Source organism: Esox lucius, chromosome 11 (assembly GCF_011004845.1).
Source record: "Esox lucius isolate fEsoLuc1 chromosome 11, fEsoLuc1.pri, whole genome shotgun sequence".
Classification (NCBI taxonomy): domain Eukaryota; kingdom Metazoa; phylum Chordata; class Actinopteri; order Esociformes; family Esocidae; genus Esox; species Esox lucius.
Window position 1 is genome coordinate 22,076,194 of NC_047579.1, and position 20,158 is coordinate 22,096,351.

At 42.6% G+C, this 20,158-nt stretch overlaps 1 protein-coding gene across 1 annotated transcript in view; it reads right to left on the minus strand.

Moving 5' to 3' along the window:
- Positions 1-2,517: 2,517 nt before the first annotated feature.
- The window catches only part of abca3b (ATP-binding cassette, sub-family A (ABC1), member 3b), a 50,857-nt gene continuing 33,216 nt past the window's right edge, over positions 2,518-20,158 (minus strand). The window contains exons 18-32 of the mRNA XM_029123006.2: positions 19,416-19,514; positions 14,699-14,897; positions 14,258-14,564; positions 13,410-13,683; positions 12,333-12,537; positions 10,405-10,624; positions 9,902-10,060; positions 9,431-9,603; positions 8,827-8,961; positions 8,557-8,751; positions 8,274-8,461; positions 7,750-7,920; positions 7,364-7,560; positions 7,079-7,152; positions 2,518-6,885 (exon numbers count right to left, since the gene is read on the minus strand). Coding sequence (XP_028978839.2) covers positions 6,754-6,885; positions 7,079-7,152; positions 7,364-7,560; positions 7,750-7,920; positions 8,274-8,461; positions 8,557-8,751; positions 8,827-8,961; positions 9,431-9,603; positions 9,902-10,060; positions 10,405-10,624; positions 12,333-12,537; positions 13,410-13,683; positions 14,258-14,564; positions 14,699-14,897; positions 19,416-19,514 — 2,728 coding nt within the window. The 3' untranslated portion in view covers positions 2,518-6,753. The remainder of the gene's footprint in view (positions 6,886-7,078; positions 7,153-7,363; positions 7,561-7,749; positions 7,921-8,273; positions 8,462-8,556; positions 8,752-8,826; positions 8,962-9,430; positions 9,604-9,901; positions 10,061-10,404; positions 10,625-12,332; positions 12,538-13,409; positions 13,684-14,257; positions 14,565-14,698; positions 14,898-19,415; positions 19,515-20,158) is intronic.

Sequence of the window (20,158 nt, forward strand, 5' to 3'; positions counted from 1 at the left end):
TAGCTAGGAGAGCTAGCTAACGTTGGCAAAATTGGGATATGGGAAACTAAATTCTATTCAAGGGATTTCCTGGCGAAAAAGTTGAGCAAACGTCTGAGGCACAAAGGGTTATTCAGTATGTTCCTCCATTCTCAATTACCAATGAAATTCCAATGGCATCTCCTAATTTCTTTAGCTAAGATGTTATTGTAATATTCTAAAACTTACTAGCTTGCAATTCCCTAGCATTATTTTCAAAGTGGACAGTGTTTAGTTTTAACATCTTTATATAGCTGATTAAACATAAAACATAATGTTACACAGTTGACAAGATATAAATGTAAATATACTGTAAATACAAAAAACACTTACTGAATAGAACATTTCTTTAGTCTCTTTCAAGAATTAGACAACAAAAAAGATTTCCATCATATAACACAAATTTGCTTAGTAATTGATTTGAAGACTTGAAACCAGAAATTTGGGGCTTGTGACTTGAATTCATCAATCAATCAAATGTATTTATAAAGCCCTTTTTACAACAGCAGTTGTCACAAAGTGCTTTACAGAGACACCCGGCCTTAAACCCCAAGGAACAAACAACAGTAGTGTTGGATTTCAGTGGCTAGGAAAAACTCCCTAAGAAGGCTGAATTTTAGGATTAATCTGAGCTGTGGTACTTGGGACTTGACTTGAGACTTGAAGGTTAAGACTTGCAAAATTGTGACCTAGTCCCATGTCTGCGCCTTAATCCATCAAGCCTCATTTTGAAACGAAAGCAAGGTTTGGTTTCTGAAAACCCAGAAGTAAACCCAGACGAAGTGCAAGCTGAATGAATTGGAAAGCACCTCTTGGCAGTGGACAAATAATGAATCAAAACATCTTTCCACCGGTTGTCCATCTACCTTCCACTGTGTACTGTCAAAATATGCCAGGATGTCATAAAATGACATTACTTTATACAGTATTAGCTTGCCCAGCTTTATTAAAGGAGTGTTGTGTAGAGTCCTGCTTCCAACATTTCCAAGACTGAATTTTAGACAATGACAACTTGTCTCCTCCTCTTCCCAGAAAGAGACCAGAATAGTTTTAGCTTGTCCACATAAAAAATAAGTGGGTTTATGGTGGTGGGGAGATAACTATGAGTGTCTCAAACAGGTGTGAAGAGACCACAAGTCAATGCAAACTGAGAATGTTTCAATGAGGAATATCTAAGGCATTTGTAAAATGTATTTTGAAAAAATAATAAAGTGTGAACTTAAAACATTTGCAAAAACTTTTGCCTTTAAAATTCTGGAAGCCCTCAATGGCTATGTCCATACTCAAATTGGCTTTTCGCCACCATAGGCCTCTATCCTTCTGTATGGGTGTAGCTTATCAGAAACAGTAGAGAAACTGATATGGCCAAGTCCAAGACATGCCCTCATTATTTTTATATCCTGAAGAGTGTTCAGTTAGCTTGAACATTAGCTACATTCTGGAACATCAGAATCAGAGAGTTTTATTGCCAAGTAAGTTTCACAACAAACTAGGAATTTGTTCTGGTCCGTTAGTATAGCAAATTTGTACAAAAGAAATAAAAACAAATAAGAATAGTGGACTGAGCATAAAAAGCAGTAGACTGAGCATTAATAAAAAATATGCTAGGAATGGTACAAGAATTGTCCAGTTGAGGGTTGTCTGTGTATGTGGGGAGGGGTTATAGATTTGTCCAGCTGAGGGTTGTGTGTATATTTGGGGAGCGGGCTATAGTCACTTTATCTCCGGCGGCATGTTCATGAGGCCTACTGCTGTAGGAAAGAAACTGTTCTTGTGGGGAGAGGTTTTGGTCCTGATAGCCCTCAACCTTCTGCCAGAGGGTAGAGTTCTGAATAGTCAATTTCCAGGGTGAGAGGGATCAGCTCCAATCCCAGCCACTCACCTCCGCGTCCTGGAGGTGTGTAGGTCTTGTAGAGACGGCAGATTGCAGCCTGTCACCCTCTCTGCAGATCAGATGAAGTGCTACAGCCTGCCCTTGTCCTTGGCAGTGGCTGCAGCGTACCAGACCGTGATGGAGGAGGTCAGGATGGACTCAATGATGGTAATCTAGAAGTGTACCATAACAGTCGTTGTCAGGTTGAACTTTTTCAGCTGCCTAAGGAAGTACATCCTCTGCTGTAAGCAAGGTGATGTTCAGCTTACACTTCAGGTCCTGGCCGATGGTGCTGCCCAGAAAGTGAAAGGACTCCACAGAGTTCAATATTTGTATTGAACTAGAAATTTCCACAAAACATTCTCGAACATATAAATAAAAGATAATTATCAATACAAATACAATGTACCCATACCAGCCCTTCACATAAAGATCCAACCAAGCTTAAACCCCACCCATTACTACACTACCTCCATCCCTCTCCTTGACTACCTTTAGAGCATATTTTATACTTTAATACCTGTTTAAAGAACACACTATGTGGCAGTATGCTCACAGTTTGTCAACTCACAGTAGTATTGAATGAAATCCAGCAGTAGAATTGTTCGACTAAAGTAAAAGAATACTTGTTTGTTTTTGCCCTCATTTGCACAGAGCAGATTTAATTTAAAAAAGAATAGCAATACATTTACAGTAAACAAGATTAATTCCATGATACAGTACAAATGATTAGTGATGTAAATTCCCTAATTTGAATATGATCCCTGTATTTCATCTCAACAATATGCATTATCACGGTCAATGTCACACGTTTTCAAGTTATTCTTTACTTGAACACAAAATGTGAAATTTCAACTCATTCTCAGGGAAAAACCGCAAGATTTATGTCCATATAGATGACCTGTGCATATATACTGTATATATGTATAAACATAAAACCTTATTTTTTATGTTTATACATTAAAAAAAAAGGAGGACAGAGAGCTGTGACCTTCAAGCACACATTTTTCCTTCATTACATTTTGACTTCCAAGCATGTCAGCAGGACTCTAGTTCAGTGTTCTCTGTTACCACTTTTCATTCCCTGTCGGTTTGTTAGCTATCGAAAATTATCCCAAAAACACATTAACAAAATACATACATTTAACTGAACTCAGCATGAGACAGAGTGAGTTATGAGTAATTTGAGTATTTTGACATCAGCAATACACAGGTGTGTGTTAACAATAACATCAGATTAAAAAAAAGCAATAAAAGACAAGGGTAGGTTCTTCATAAGTAACAGACAGTTACCTCACATGAGGAGAGAAAGGCCAGTGTGTCCTTCGTAGGCCTTGTTTTACAGTCAGCTGAACAGACAGAGTGACCATCGTAGGCCTTGTGTGAGGGCCTGTTTTACAGTCAGCTGAACAGACAGGGTGACCATCGTAGGCCTTGTGTGAGGGCCTGTTTTACAGTCAGCTGAACGGACAGGGTGACCATCGTAGGCCTTGTGTGAGGGCCTGTTTTACAGTCAGCTGAACAGACAGGGTGACCATCGTAGGCCTTGTGTGAGGGCTTGTTTTACAGTCAGCTGAATCAATAAGGTGACCATCATTGTAACATTATTTTGAATACTTCCAATGTATTGCAATCTTTTGGTCTGTTTTGTTACAATGACAAAGGCTATTACACATTAAAATCCATAGCCAATGGGGGGAAAAGTGACTGCTTAGTTGACCGGATGTTACTTTATTGTATTCAGTTATAAGGGCTATATTAAGAGGGCTTAACAGTTCACTGGCCCATAGCTAAAGAACAATTAAACATTAATAAGCAAAAAGTAATGTTTGCACTTTTGGGATTATGTAGTACTGTAGTAAAATCCACAGGTGTCAGGGGACAGCCCACAAAATTAACAAACAACATGAAATGGTTCAGCTACACTTCAGTTAGTGTGGGTGCACCTTACTTAAAAGGTTAGGGTTAGAGATTTAACACTAAAAAGAAAAGTCATGAGCCGATCCCTTGAAGTTTCTAAATAGTTTCCTCAATCCCAAAGCCTTCTCTCCTCTCATCTCTGTTCTTCTTTTGAAAATGTTAAAAGGTAATCAAGGACAGGCCACAGGGAGAACGTTCTCATACAAAAATGTTTTGGTATGAAATGGGTAGATCCCAAAATCAAAATGGACTTGGTCTCAATGTGTTTTGATAAAAACTACATTTTACAGATAAAACAATAAGTTGTATTTCAATGGGAATATACAGGTAGGGAAGACACTTCCTAACACCTACTAAATAATCGACACCTCAACCACTTATGTTTCCTGGTCATGGAGGACAGTAAATTGGATGGGATTGACCAAAATCAGAAAAGCCAATAGCCTCTCACAATGAAGGAAACACAGCTCTTAAGCAGACAGACTGATTAAAGGGTCTTATTCAATCCAAAACATCTTCAGGGATTTTGGGGTAAGATTCAAAAAGTTTTTGTATTACATTGTACATTCTTCCAGAACGTTTTTTATTTCTTAATCTGAACCAATTGGATAAACCAGCACTCTGATTTTCCTTTTATCACTGTCGGTCCTTCACTGAAGCTAACATATTGGCTGCAAGGGAGATTTAGTCAATGTCTGTAAATTGCAGTTCGTTGGTGGATAATTTGTTGGTCTCTCAGGTAATGGGCTAAAACTGCCAGTCATATTGGGTGTATTAGTGTACGGACTCTAATGTGACCAGGTTTATTTTATCCGGTTTATGGTTTCTTGTTAATCAGATCAATAAGGTCTTGTACATATAATGGTAATGCTTTTGGGGAGGTGATATTAACTGCACTTTTCCAAAAGGCCATAATGATGAGACCCAAATGCATGGGATGTTGTAAATATGAATAGGAATTACTGTTTTGTGTTGAACCAGTATTACATTCAACATGATGTTAATACGATGTTTCCATCCTGTAAGTAGCCCAGTGAAATCTTAGTAGCTTCATTATAATGGGTAAACTCTAACATCATTTTCCGAAGCTTCTTTCCCATTTGACATACTCAAATGGGTTGGTGGAGCTATGTCTACATTAGGGTGCAATATATACAAACATTCACTAAAGCACTGATGAAGGCTTGGGGCTGATTTATAAGCTTCAATAAATGACCAGCAGTGATATAATCAACAACAATGTGCTGGTTTGTCTTGTCTTCGGTTTTATATGACCTTTTATAGAACAAGCACCAGTAATAAGTTGGACGGGATGTGCCAGTGACTTGCTAAACAAATAAAAAACCTTTCGACAGGTTGACTGAAATACAGCCTGCAATGTTGAAAACAACATTATTGGTCCAATGTGCTTCAAGTCACATTTAGAATGTTTTACATTACGTTTAAGCAGAGTGACTTACAGTAGCAAGTACATACATTTTTCCTGCTGGCCCCCTGTGGGAATCAAACCCACACTTTTTACAAAGTGAGCTACTTGGCACACTTTGTCACAAATAAATTCAGTGGTATCAGAGCTTATATGTTGCCTCGTACCGGATCAGTATATGCATATCCATCAATATCTGTAATTAAGACATTACATTTCACAGCAGCAGCAGTCAGAGACCCATTCATTGTTTTGGTTGTAGGTCAGGACTTCTAAAACATCTAAAAATATGGTGTAGTTTATGACTCATTGGGGCAGTGGTTTTCAAACCTCTCCTGGGACTTCCAGCCGTTCCATGTATTTGATTCCTGAGCTAGCACACCTGAATCAAATTCCTAAGCCCCTGGTTGTTTGATTCAGGTGATCTTGTTCAGGTCTGCAACCAAGCTGTGAGATGGCTGGGGGTCTCCAGGAGAGGGTTGAGAACCGCTACCTCAGGGCAATATAGTGATTGTGTATCTACGAGATCACAATGAAAGTGAAGTTGTGCTTCAATCGGTTGACAAATAATGCATAAAGGGACCCACAAGTCCATTATCCCATAATATTTTAAGTTGTCTCACAAAAACTAAAGACTGGCCTTCTCAGAATTTTGATGACCGTTTTTAAGCCATCTCAATACCTAGCATTGGTTTTAGAGTCTAGTGAGGTTGTCCGTCATTCAGACATGCAATTCTTAGCCAACAATCATGCAACGTTTCTGACATTATTCCTACAGGAAGTTACTTCAGTACCATTCATCTCTTACATCATTTACACTCTACCAAAAAGGATGAGCAGGCATTGGCGCAAGGCATTAACTGTAATGAAGAGGAACAAATGTATGCCCTTTCAATTGCATTTGATAAGGCGATATGGGGTACTACAATTGTGTTGATATATATTACAATTTCCTCACTATTTTTCAGTAACCACCAGTAACAGAAGAACAACTTAGCAAAAATTATCTTCAGGACCACAGAAAGTAACAGCAAGGTGACTGAACCATTAACAAGGCGCAGCCATACAAAGTGGACTTTTCCTTTTCAGCGGTACACGTGGACTTTAAACTTTCAAGAAAAAAAGGTGCAACATCTAGGATTCTTTACTTGGTAATATAGCTGCTGTACCAGACCCCTACACCCTTAACTCTACACTAACTCTGCCTCTCTGGACTGACCTAAAAGTCCAACCCACAAACAGATTGAACAAAAGACAAAGGAGTGGTTCGTGGGGAACCCCCAGGCTTGGACAGACGGACCCAGTCTTGTGTGCCGCTCGAAGCCCAGAGGGTTAAGAAGGAGCTGGGGTAATGCGTTGAAGTCCGGTGGGGAATCAATCTGCGCTCCAGAATTGCACAGTGGTCTAAGACCTGCTGTGAGTGTGTGTCACAGTTGGAGAGGCGAGTACATCCACTCGGAGTGGATGGATGCACGCGAAGGATGAAGCACTGCTGTCCCCTCCTTCCTGGCTCCGTCTACTTCCTGCTGCTCTCTGAGCAGTGCTGGAACTGGGCGAAGCTGAGAAACACCTGTTCCAGGGAGATCTGGCTCACAGCGTAGTCGTCTACGCTGTACTTCTCTTTGGCTGCCTCCAGGGTGCCAAAAACCTGTGGGAGATCCACACAAAAGAGGAAAGGACGGAAAACAACAGATGAGGCAGCACTTTGGAAATAGCTGGTGAAAAGGGTCATTGCACTGTGCCTACATTAGATGGTGGTCTTGCGCTGTCTAAAACACAGGTTGGCTGACAGATTAATGCCAAGGGGGTAGGGAGGCTGAGGAAGAGAGATGGACAGATACCTGTGCCCAGGTGAGAGTCTTGTCAGTCAAGTGGTAATGGACCATGGCCTGGTGTTCATCTTTCAGCAGACTTCCTGTGGAAAGACGCATGTGACGTCACATCAGACATCTATCCATCGGCAGACATTATCAGAGCTCTGGATCGTCTTTCCTGAGCACAGAGAAATCGCTGGGCCCCAGTAATAGCCAATGACGATATCCTAGGATCTTTGGGCCTTGTCAAGTCACATGGTTAGGAACATTGGACACAGTGTGTGTGTGTGTGTGTGTGTGCGCGCCACAGACCTGGGAAGGTGCTCTCAATGAAGTCCTTGAAGAGTTGCAGGTCGCTGTCCTCCACCTCGTTGTCTACTCGTACTTTGGCCAGCAGTGTGTAGCCACTGCCAAACTTACTCTTTAGGTGCTGGGGACTTCCCAGACACTTAAACTGGCCGTTCACCATCACAGCAAGTCTGGTGCAAAGGGCCTCGCACTCTTCCATACTGTGGCGGAGAGGACGGGAATAATGGAACACGTTATGGGGGAAAGAAGACACAAACATCAATCTTCTCTTACGAGTCGTCCTCCCTCCTGACACTGGGGTTACTGCACTACAAGATGAATGATTTTCATTGCATTGTTGGCGAGTCACTGGGTTATATATTTGTGTGGCGTGTGTGTGTCATGATCACCTGTGAGAAGTAATGACAATGGCCTTGCCGGACTCTCGGGTGCGCGTCACCGCGTCCCACAGCAGTCGCCTAGCGACCGGATCCATACCGGTGGATGGCTCGTCCAAGAAGATGACCGGAGGTCCACCAATCAGAGCCACTCCCGCACTCAGCTTCCTCTTATTGCCCCCGCTGCAGGGGAGACAGAGTACGGTGTCAGGTGGGGGAGGGGGACAGGAAGGGAAGGGGAGAAGAAAGAGAAATGGCCGACGGGTGAAAAAAGGCGAGTAGAGACGGAGTAGGGAGAGAGCAGAGGGAAAAAGCAAGGAAGAAGAGATGCGGTGAGGAATAAGAAAAGGAAATCAATTGACATTCATATGAATTCAGTATCTGAAAGGGTAAGCTATTTCTGTACATGTGTGCAACAGACTCCAGGAGTGTGCCCCCCGGGAAGATATCTCAGACCCAAAACCCATAAAGTGCACTAAGATTGATCCAGTTCTACACACAGCAAACCCTCTTCCCTCGCCCTCTACCCTGCCTACCTATAACTGCGACAGAGTTTGTCGGCGTGCGGCTCCAGCAGTAAAGACCGCAGAACGTTCTCCACGCAGCCCGACACGTATTTCTCGGGTATCCCCCTGAGCCTAGCGTACATGCTCAGCGTTTCTCGTCCCGTCATGTGATCCAGGACGGCGTCAAACTGGGGGCAGTAGCCAATCCGCTGCTGTGCCTGTGTCGGACAGGAGGGAGGCCGGCGTCAGGCGAGGTGATTCGGGGGCGGGGCCAAAGCGTACGGGAGCCCGGGCAAGGCTCTGTCTTCCCTACCTTCTTGACGTCTCTCAGGATGCTGTAGCCATCGATGTAGGCGTCGCCAGAGGTGACGGCCTCGTCCCCGGTGAGCATCTTGAAGGTGGTGGTCTTCCCCGCTCCGTTGAAACCCAGCAGGCCAAAACACTCTCCCTTCCCCACGGCTAGAGACAGCCTGTCTACCGCCAATAGCGTTGAACCGCTGCTGTAGACCTGGGCGAAAGAGAGGGCAGTGAGACGAAGGAACGCAGAACGACAGGCAACACTCGTCACTCCCCCGGACCCTACCTTGCTGAGCTCCTGCAGTATGAGAGGGCTCCCCATCATAGAGTCCACTACGGGCTGACACTCCAGAACCCTCTTCCTCTCCTCCGCTACATCTCTGTCCTCTGGCATCAGGGCTGCATCCCCTATGAGAGGCAGCTACAAAACACACACGCAATTACAGTTGCTTGTGGTGATTTTGTACAGCTTGTAGAACACCGCAGTGGAAAATGGCCTAAACCCGGGCACATCTGACGTTTGGTTTTTTATGACCTTTTTTTTTTCTCTGGCATTTCGTGATATCCAATTAATAATTAAGGCCCTACTTCGTTGCAGCATCTCAAGACAGTCGATGTCAACATATGTGTTGGCAACACGGCTAACTGCAAGGCAGTGACGTCACCGCTGCACCTATATGGAGACCCCCATTTTGTTACCCCCATTTGTACATATAATTTCCAGCCAAACAGTATCATGCCCCTCCCCTATAACTGTTTAACTGCACCCAGTGCGCCAGGTAGGCGAAGTTATTACATTTTAGATAATTTCATACATAAAAAGCGAAAACCACCCATCCAGGGCATAAGGCAACCAAAAAACGTGCCCACTGGTCAACTCTCCTACTGACCTGTTTCCGCCCCCTGCCAAGATGGGTGAGGAATCGGTGGAGGGTTTTGACACACTGCAGCTCAATGACGAAGAGGAACTGGATAAAGACCAGACCCTGCACGGACATGGCCACCAGGAAACGACCCACGCCTGGCTCCGACATGGAGAAGTAGTCCTCCTGGTAGGTGATGTCTACAGAGAGAACGTAACATTATATTCTTCATCGTAATTCCATCCTCATCAGCATCGTCATACCAGCAATGCCACTACTTCCATGCCTGGTTACTTCCAAAATATACACTGAATGTTTGCTTTAATCTGCCTGAAATGTCAGTTAGGTCAAGGCAGCAGTCAAGCTCAATCTAACACCCAGATAAAGGATTTGAACCGTGTCTGACTACCTCTAGAATTGCTATTAACACTCAACTATTGCCACTGAGATGCAGTCACTGTTGCACTCAGCACTGCTCCAATGTGGCTCATTACTCACTCCAGATTTTGCAGATGGTCATGGCGAGGTCGCTGGAGGTGCAGAAAGTGATGAGCTCGTAGTTCTGGTAGAACTGGCTGAACGCCATGCCCAGACAGTAGTTGGGAAAGAGCAGGAAAACCTTATCCAGGATACGAGACAGGTCCAGCAGATTCAGTTCTGTTATTGGACGGTGGGAGGAGCGGGAGGAGAAGAGGGAGGAGTGAGGAGGAGAGGAGAACAAAGATAAGAGAAATTCAATGTATTTCCACAAGGCATTCTGTCATCTTAATCCCCAGTTGTGAATAACAGAACCAGTGTTTTACTGTCTAAAAGCAGAGAAACATGCGCTACCAAGAGGTCTGGCGCTGTGGCACACCTGAGGTATTTTTTTAAACTATAAAAACCAAATCAGGCTAAGCTGTACTGACCTAGCATGCTAATGCATCTGCCCAAACGATTAAAACCCCTCTCACATTAACAGTCCGCCCACTGAGGTGAAAAGCCACCGGCCGGGCTCTAACCTGGGATGGTCATGATGGTGACAGTAAGGAAGGTGGCGGTGCCACTGATGACATTGAAGATGGTGAGGCGCGTGTAGGCGGTGGCGGCTGTGGAGAACAGGAAGCTGAGCAGGTACATGAGGGGGATGACGGCCCAGCCGTAGAGCAGCAGGATTAGCAGCACGTCAACCAGGTGGTTGTGTGCTGTGAACGCCTTGACCCCGAATGCCTGGAACACCACCTGGTGGGGGTAGGTGGGAGAGAGAAACACCATGTGTGTTGGTGGGGTTGTACACAGGTGTGCTAAAAACCACATTTCTATTGGAAAAAAACATATCTCACTTCAAGGAGAAATGTATGGAAACAACAATAGAGAGATGGAGAGAGATGATGAAGAGATAAAATGTAAGTTTAGGTAACTGCTTCAATACTGACCAGCACCCATACCATTACTGACCAGCATTAAAGGGATAGTTTGTCCAAAAATCACATTTTGGTGATAGTCCCCTTACTATCAGTTGGTCCTTCAGGCGCAATTTCTTATAATTTTTTTAAACAATCCATTAATCAGCTCTGTCTCAGTCAGTAATTAGTGGTATTAGCATTGTACAAATTCATGAATGGAAACTGTACGTACCCCTATCGCAAAGCTGCATTGCAACTGGAAAACTATTCCAAAACACTCCAAACTAAGACAAGTGTTGTTGTTTACCTCAAAGAACATGACAATTTTGTATTCCTCAAAATAATGTTTAATTTTTCAAATAAATGGGTAACTTCTGTGTTTACCAGTCAGTTTTGTTCACAATTGTATCAAGACAGTTTGCACGGTAAAAGAAAGTATTTGCTAGCTAGAAAGCAAGTTACCTAGTCCGTCTTTGATATTAACCTCGGACAGTCACCTTGGCAATGGTGAACATTTTAATCCCCAACCCTTGCCCAGAATGTCCGGAGGAAATGTGTACTCTGTGTACAATCTGTCTGGTCTCCACAGGTTGAACTGGGTAACTTGATGGAATTGCATTCGTCTTTAGTCCTCCTCTAATTGAACGTGGGTCACGATCCTCTGTATTAAAATGGTTCTCGCAAAAATTGTACAAAGTTGATTCATTGATTCTCCCACAATACAACTCGGGAGAGACCGAGGTATTGTCCCATTTGCAGAGCGGGGAGAATTTTATTAACTCAAGATCCACGAGCAGGCCAACCAGCAGGCAGAAGTTGACATTGAACAAAGGAAATCCAAAAGTTAAAGGTTTATTTACCAAACGCACCGAAGAACACAGTGTCATCCTGCACAATTAAATTATTGTGACATGGTACATGACATATACGTAGTAAGAATTACGAAATATATCCATTAAAATTATAGTAACAAATATAGCAATAATATACCTACGTGTAAACTAGCTGCAATTTTTAGAAGTTAGGTGAAGCAACCTAATCTTCACATAGCTTGTTGAGGTTAAAGTTGACGCTCACCTCGTTGACATCACTGCCGAAGAACAGAAGCTGTGTATGGTGGCTATAGGAAATAGTTTGCTAGTGCCCATTTGAATTCAGCTAATTCCGCCGGCTGTTTCGTCAGTGTACAGTTTAAAAAATCTATGCTACAGATTCGAATGTAATTTGAAGTGTTTTGGAGTAGTTTTTCACTCATAATGCAGCTTTGCGATAGCGGTACGAATTGTTTCCATTCATGAATTTGGATGATGCTAATAACGCTAATTACAGACTGGGACAGAGCTGAATAATGGATTGTTTGAAAAAATGACTCTATGGGACCTCTGGAACATGTATTGGTAAGTGAAATTTCAGAAAAATATGAATTTTGGACAAACTATCCCTTTAAGTTACAGTAACTAGTCAGAAGTTGATCTGGACTGCAAATTATTAAATCATACAGATGGAACAATCCCCTCAATATTCAATCCGGACGGTATACAAACCAGCATGAGCCCACAGGGCAGCAGGAAGTTGACGAGATCCCAGAGCAGCGCGGAGATCCAGAAGTTGGAGAGGTAGACGCCACTGACCTGCTGCACGTGCTTGGACTTAAGCGAGCGCTCAGTGACCAGGAGCAGGGCGAAGGTGCTGGACAAGGAAGCCATGCCGTACATTAGGTTGATGGCGATGGCGAAGCCGGTTTGACTTCTGTGGAGAGGAGGCACATTTAATTTCCCCATCAAAGCCTGATACAATGTTTTGACATTGCAAATGCGAAACAGCTGGAAAAGGAACAAGAAGGGATTGCTCTGGGAATAGAAAGAGACAAAAACACAATGGTAATTTCCCCCTGCCTATTAATACCCCTTTCTCTTTCCCAGACTATGCCTAGTAGCCCTCTCGCTACATCCTCTTTTGTAACTACTTCCTGATCAATGGTGTTGATCAATAACTCCCCCAGACTCAAGCTTATAATCATCTCTGCTCCTTCCCTATTGAACAATCCGGCAAGCTTATTGACTTGAGCTCCATACAAATGCAGGGTTAGGGCAAAACTGAGGATTTAGCCTGGTTTAATTGCTGATTAGTGGCTGTGATAGATGTGTTGACAGCCTCGCTCTTCTGCCCAGGCCAGAACAAAGTGGTTTTAATGTAAAAAGATAGCTCTCAGCCAACAAGTCAGCTTATCCGGTGAAACCTGTTGTGGTTTGAGATACTGTCAGTGTGTTCCAACCACACACTCTTTCCTTTTGAAAGTTCAAGATACTGTCACACTGTGTTTTATCAATTCCCTCGTCTAAAAGTGGTCTAAGATATAGCCACAGTGTTCTAACCACATCCTGTCCTATCCTAAGAGTGGTGGAAGATACTGTCACACTGGGTTTCATCCACACACTGTTCTCTCCCATTCTTCCCTCCAAACTTTTACTTCCTAGACCCATTCTCTTCTCTCGTAGCATCCCAGGAACAGGGATACGTACCCCTGTAGTTGCCGGTCCACTTCCAAACCCAAACCGCTCCGTTTTTCCCCCCCTCACCCCTTCCCCCACCCCTTCCCCTCATCCTCTCCCCCCACTCACTCTGTCAGCCGACTCTGTGCACTCTCCGAGATGTTGCGAGGCATGGGCATGTTGCCTGTGGCAATGGAAGCATTTGGCCCGGCCAGCAACTTGAACAGAGCGTTGTCGACCATCATCAGGGCCGTGGCCACCGTGTGATAGCCCTGGTTGTTGAAGTAGGCCGTGACCTCCGTGAACTTCCCTTGGCTACCGCGGAAGGCGGCACCCACCACACAGCGCTCGTTGAATGCCCCGCCCTCTTCCTCTGCCTTGGTGAGCACATACTCAGTGAAGTCTGAGGAGAAAGAGTAAAGACAGGTGGTTTTCATAAGCTGCCTCTCTGTGGTCAAAAGCAGTTGTTCTACGCTGGTGGTTGCAATCTAAATTTACTGGAGGTCTAAGGAGGATTTCAACAGGTTGTCAAAATGATAAAACATATACAGTATCTCACAAGAGTAAACCCCTCACATTTTTTATTATATCTTTTCATGTGACAACACTGAAGAAATGACACTTTGCTACAATGTAAAGTAGTGAGTGTACAGCTTGGATAACAGTGTACATTTGCTGTCCCCTCAACACACAGCCATTAATGTCTAAACCACTGGCAACAAGGTTATATTTGATAGAATATTTAAGTGAGAATGTTGTTCCCTTGTAAAATGTAATAGCAAAATTTACTGTATGACAATTTACTGTGCAATAACATAGGAAGAAAAAACATAAAAAATTGCATTGCGAATATTAGGTTCTAACTGAGATAACGTGTCAATTTGGTTCTAGCAGCAAACCACTGTACTATTGTCTGAAAAGGGTTCCACAGTGTGCCAAGCATCCATAAATCAACTACCATGAAAACATATACTTACCGCTAATATTGACATCCTGGGCTTTCTGTGTGGCCAACTGTGAGGAATATAGCTGTGCCAGGGCAATCGCTAGGGGCCCCTTGCCGGTCTCCAGGGCCACAGGCACCACGGTGGGACCGTAGCGGGCCAGGTCCAGCCGCAGTTGGGGCGAGTCGTGGCGTCCGGGGAAGACCCTCGCCACCACCAGGGCCAGCACGGTGAACACCAGGGGAACCAGGAACTGGGCCACCATCACCTTCCAGTTCCTCCAGCTATACAAAGCTCTCTTCACGAACATGGCATAGAACTGCTGCATGTACAGTCTGGCCTGAAGGGAGTGGGGCAGAGAGTGCAATGTGAAGGAATAGGAAGCTTCTAAAATGGCCATGACAACAAAGCCATTCAAAAGGTTTCAAGGGAACGGCGGAGATGTCGTCCCAAACCCAAGAACACCTCTCTCACCCCGGTGTTGAGCTTGATATTGGAGCAGTCCTCAGAGATGAGCGTCCCGCTGTCCGTGAAGTCTGTGACATCCGTCATGCCGCTGGTGCTGCTGGTGTCGTCCATGGTCCAGTCGTGGGAGCGCCTCTCGTGTTGGTACTGCAGCGCTGGCAGCTGGATGGCCTGGATGTCAAGGCTAGAGTCCACCAGCTTACCCACTCTAGAACACACAGGCACAGACTACAACTTAGTACAGAATCACCCTGACCCTGGATGTCAAGATTAAATTGCACTAGCTTCGCCCAATGTTGATATACAGGTGCTGGTCATAAAATTAGAATATCATCAAAAAGTTGATTTATTTCAGTAATTCCATTCAAAAAGTGAAACTTGTATAATGTATAAATTCATTCCACACAAACTGATATATTTCAAGTGTTTATTTATTTTAATTTGATTCTAACTAATGAAAACCACAAATTCAGTATCTCAGGTATGCAAGACATGGGTTTCAGTTGTCGCATTCCTTGTGTCAAGCCAATCTTGAACAAGTCACAGCGTCAGAAGCATCTCACCTGGGCTAAAGACAAAAAGGACTGGACTGCTGCTGAGTTATGTTCTCTGATGAAAGAGAGGAGAGGCACAGAATCCACGTTGCTTGAAGTCCAGTGTAAAGTTTCCACAGTCAGTGATGGTTTGGGGTGCCATGTCATCTGCTGGTGTTGGTCCACTGTGTTTTCTGAGGTCCAAGGTCAACACAGCCGTCTACCAGGAACTTTTAGAGCACTTCATGCTTCCTGCTGCTGACCAACTTTATGGAGATGCAGATTTCATTTTCCAACAGGACTTGGCACCTGCACAGAGTGCCAAAGCTACCAGTACCTGGTTGAAGGACCATGGTATCCCTGTTCTTAATTGGCCAGCAAACTCGCCTGACCTTAACCCTTTAAAAAATCGATGGGGTATTGTGAAGAGGAAAATGCGATACGGCACTATACACCACTATTAGAGCAACCTGGGCTCTCATAACACCTGAGCAGTGCCACAGACTGATCGACTCATGCCACGCCGCATTGCTGCAGTAATTCAGGCAAAAGGAGCCCCAACATACTTTTCATGTTCATACTTTTCAGTTGGCCAACATTTAAAGAAAAAAATGGTATTGGTCTTAAGTAAAATTCAAATTTTCAGAGATACTGAATTTGGGATTTTCATTAGTTGTCAGTTATAATCATCACAATTAAAATAAATAAACATTTGAAATATACCAGTCTGTGTGTAATGAATGAATATAATATACAAGTTCCACTTTATGAATGGAATTACTGAAATAAATCAACTTTTTGATGATATTCAAATTTTATGACCAGCACCTGTTTATATAGTATATATATATATATATATATATATATATATATATATATATATATATATACTTAATTTCTTCCAGAGCTGTATATATTTATTAATTAAAAGACCATTGCACCTTTTTCTTTCCTTTTCAAAAAAGTTGAAAAGGAAGGTTTTGAGTGAGGAACAGAAGGGTTAAAACTAAGAGACCGTTGCAAATTGAACGCTTCTGTTCCTCACTCAAAACCTTCCTTTTCAACTTTTTTGGAAAGGAAAGAAAAAGGTGCATTGATCTCTTAATTATTTCCAGATCTGTATAAGTAGATTTATAAATGTACATCATTCCACTATCCAAAGGATTATCTACAAATGGAGAAAATTCCAGACCCAAGACCACTGGCAAACCACATAGGACAGGCTGTCCCATCAAATTCAGGCCAACAGCTGAATGAAAGATGTCTATAGAAATCTCTAGAAAGCCCAGGGTAACATCAACTGTCAGACAGAGACTGACAAAACCTGGCCTACATTGGAGGTCAGAAAAGAACAAAGCCTCTGCTCACAACAAAGAATATCAAGACACTACTGTAGTTTTCCAGACAAAAGTTGGGTAAAGACCAAATATATCAGAACAATGGACTCTGGATATATGGAAAATCAAATATGCCTTATTTGGTGAAAGAGAAACACTGCTTTTGAACAGAAATACCATCCGTAAAGCATACCATCCGTAAAGCATAGAGGCAGTGGCATTATGGTTTGGAGCTGCTTTAGGGCCTGGCCAATGTGCTACCACTGAGACAATCATGAATTCCAAAATTTGAGGAGGATGTGAGGGCATCTGTCAAAAAGCTGAAACTGAACTGAATGTGGATCTTGTAACAGGAAAATGATCTAAAACACAGACGCAAAGCTGCTACAGAATGTCTCAAAAAGAAGAAATGGACGGGTATGGAATGGCTGAATCAAAACCTCAAAATCATTCAATCCTTTAGAAATAATGTGGCGGGATTTGAAGCGGGCTGTGCATTCAAGAAAGCTCCAGAACATGACACAGTTGAAGCAAATAAACTACGACATTGTTATTTCATCCATAGGAGGCAATACCAGCTACTGTTAGGGTAGGGGTGTCCTTATTTCTGCTGCAGTATGAAATTGCATTTTTGTAGATTTTCTATTAATAAATGATTGCAAAGTATAATTGTTATAGTATAAAGGGTCATTTGTTAAATTGGGTTAAATTTATCTGTCAACCTTCCAGGGGGCATACCCACTTTTTCAAAAAGTGAAAACAAAAAAGAAAATACACTAATTTAAAAGACAACTTAGAACAATTTAACTTAGCCTGTCATGAACTTACAGGACAACGTACTGAAATATACAATCAGCAGTTTTAAACCAATGAAATTCTGACACATCAACCAATTCATCTGGGCAGATATTTCTTTACCTAACTGGTCCAGTAGTTCATCCGGAACAACGGTAGGGCGCTCTGTAATATTATATGACATCCAAACTGTCTAAAAGGTTTCCTGTCAAAAATGTCTTCATTTGCAAGTAACTTATTTCATTATAACTGGATGAATCATCATGTTAAGTGGCTTGTGGAGGACCCTCTGGGTAATTCTGATGCTGAAATCTCTTTCCAGCCATACACCTCAGGAGGGTGTCTATTGTACAAGACACAAAGGAGTAAATATATCTGAAAGCACTGAATGTTGTATATGGGTCCGTGCACTTACAACCTCCAACCTTACCTGCATTCCCTCAACCTCAAAAGTAATTATGGACACCTCTTTTAAGCAGAGGAAGAAGCCTGATGGCAAGGAGCGGAAAAACTCCTTACATTCTTAAGGAGCTTCATCTAACAGTTCCACAAGTATAATAATCTACCAAGGGACTAAAATGAACAAAGAACACAGGTGTCTGCAACAGCGGAGTGAAATGTACAATGACTAAGAGGCCACATATGTAGTAGGATGAAAAGAAATGGAAATTACTAGGCCAAGGTAAGTACAGTCTGAAAAATACTGTGAAATAAAGGACATATGTTGATGGTGTTTACAAGGTAGGAAGGCAAGGTTGTAAATGCAGAGGCCTTACATGGGTATTGTCTGGGACACGGATGGACCAGCAGTGTGAAGGAAAAATAATGATGTCTGGATTCTAACATGTGGCAGTTGCTACAGTGCTGCGCAGACAACCTGGCTGAAGCCTTCGCAGCTCTCTGGTGGGTGGCGAATGTGTATCCATGACCGTAAAAGCCTGCCAGTGCATACAGTCACCTCCAAATTTAGTGCCACCCTTGATTAAGGTGAGCAGAAAAAGGCATTGCTAAATAATTAACACATGTGGAATGTGGGGTATGCAGCAACTTGTTAATGATTCAAGAAAATCAACCCAAACAAAACATTTCTAAGTGTAAAACCTTATTAGCACCTTTGTTTCCAAGTTGTATCTTAACTTTTTACGACTTTGGAAAACACATCTGAGATCATTTCTTCATACACACATTTTTCCAGGTCCTTGAGACCCTGCGGTCATTCTTCGATTCAAACCAAATGTTTTCAATTGGACTTTGGAAAACACATCTGAGATCATTTCTTCATACACACATTTTTCCAGGTCCTTGAGACCCTGCGGTCATTCTTCGATTCAAACCAAATGTTTTCAATGGGAAAACCTTTCCATTAGGTTTTCAATAGGATTCAACTGAGGCTGAATTACAAAATTCTATCGGTAAAAGGCATCGAAGTCTAGATTTGCAAACCCCAAGATGCAACCAAGTTCTGTAATCCTCTGGATTCTTCTCTGCCTCCTGAACCATCTTCCTCACAGTGCGTGGGCAAGAGATGCACTTGCATCCACTCTCAGACAGGGTACTGGTTATAAACCGAATAGTTGTATATAGCATATTCTTTGCCATTTTTCTATCCTGTGACAGATTTACAGTATGAAGGTCAAAAACCATTTGTCTCTTCATTTGTTAGGTCTTTGCCTTCCTCCATGTTGACTAATAACATATTTTGCATGCAATGTTACAATCATTCTACACCCCTATACAAGAGGTAGCCATTGGGGGTCACACCCTGTATTAAAAGTAGAATTTCTATGTAAATGTACTAGTATAAACAATAGCATTTTCTCATGTTACCCATGACCTGTCTTAATAGATATACTATACTGATAATCTGTGTATACTGTATATATTCACCACTCTTTATTTTATAATCTCAATATATATTGTAAGTATTCCATGTAAGCTGCAAGTTCTTTTGAGGTTTATCTCTAAATGCTGTCTGCTACTAGCTCCCAATGCCATTCACTGAGTAATATTCTGAGTATGTGTAAACCTATTCAATGAATAAAGGAGATTCTGATTCTATACCTAAGGAAGACTTCCTCCATGGTAGTGACTGAGGCTCCATAGCTGGCGATGCCCAGCTCGTCTCTGTTCATCTCCAGCTCGGCAAACAGCAGCTCAAACCTGAAGAGGGAAGAACACTGACCCATCAGAGATCGATCAGGCTTGCTTCTAAAACAGTCTAGTCTGCTCTCCGATTGTTCTGTCTCATGGGGACCTTTTCATTCGACATTTTATAAATGCACATCAATCTCAGATTGTTGTGTAACCTCTCAACTGTCACTCAATACTGTCTGAGAGGAAACCAAGAACTAGAGCCAGGGGATAAAATTTACTATTTTTGTCCATCAGCCACTGTGGCCGGTGGATGGAAAAATGTACCAGCAACTAGTATTTTTTACTGGCCAAAATCTTTGTTTTCCAAACAAAATAGGGTAGGCATAACTGAAAATGCATGAGGCTACATAAGCACGTAAAAAGATTTTCAGGGTATTTTTGCATTTAAAAAAATAAAAAATATCTATCAATTCTTCCAGTTACATTCATATGTGTAAATATCACAGCAGAGACAACGGTGTGGGACCTTTTGTTTCTACAGACATTCCTTTTCTTTTAACTCAGCTCCTATTTTATTATCTTAGAACATGAGACGTGTGCAGAATGTGTATGATTGACAATAGGCATGCTGTTTTCCTCAGCGGCTACGAGAGCAGCGACAACAGCCTGCACGGCTGGCTCATGCTTCTATCAGGTGAATCTTAGTAGAT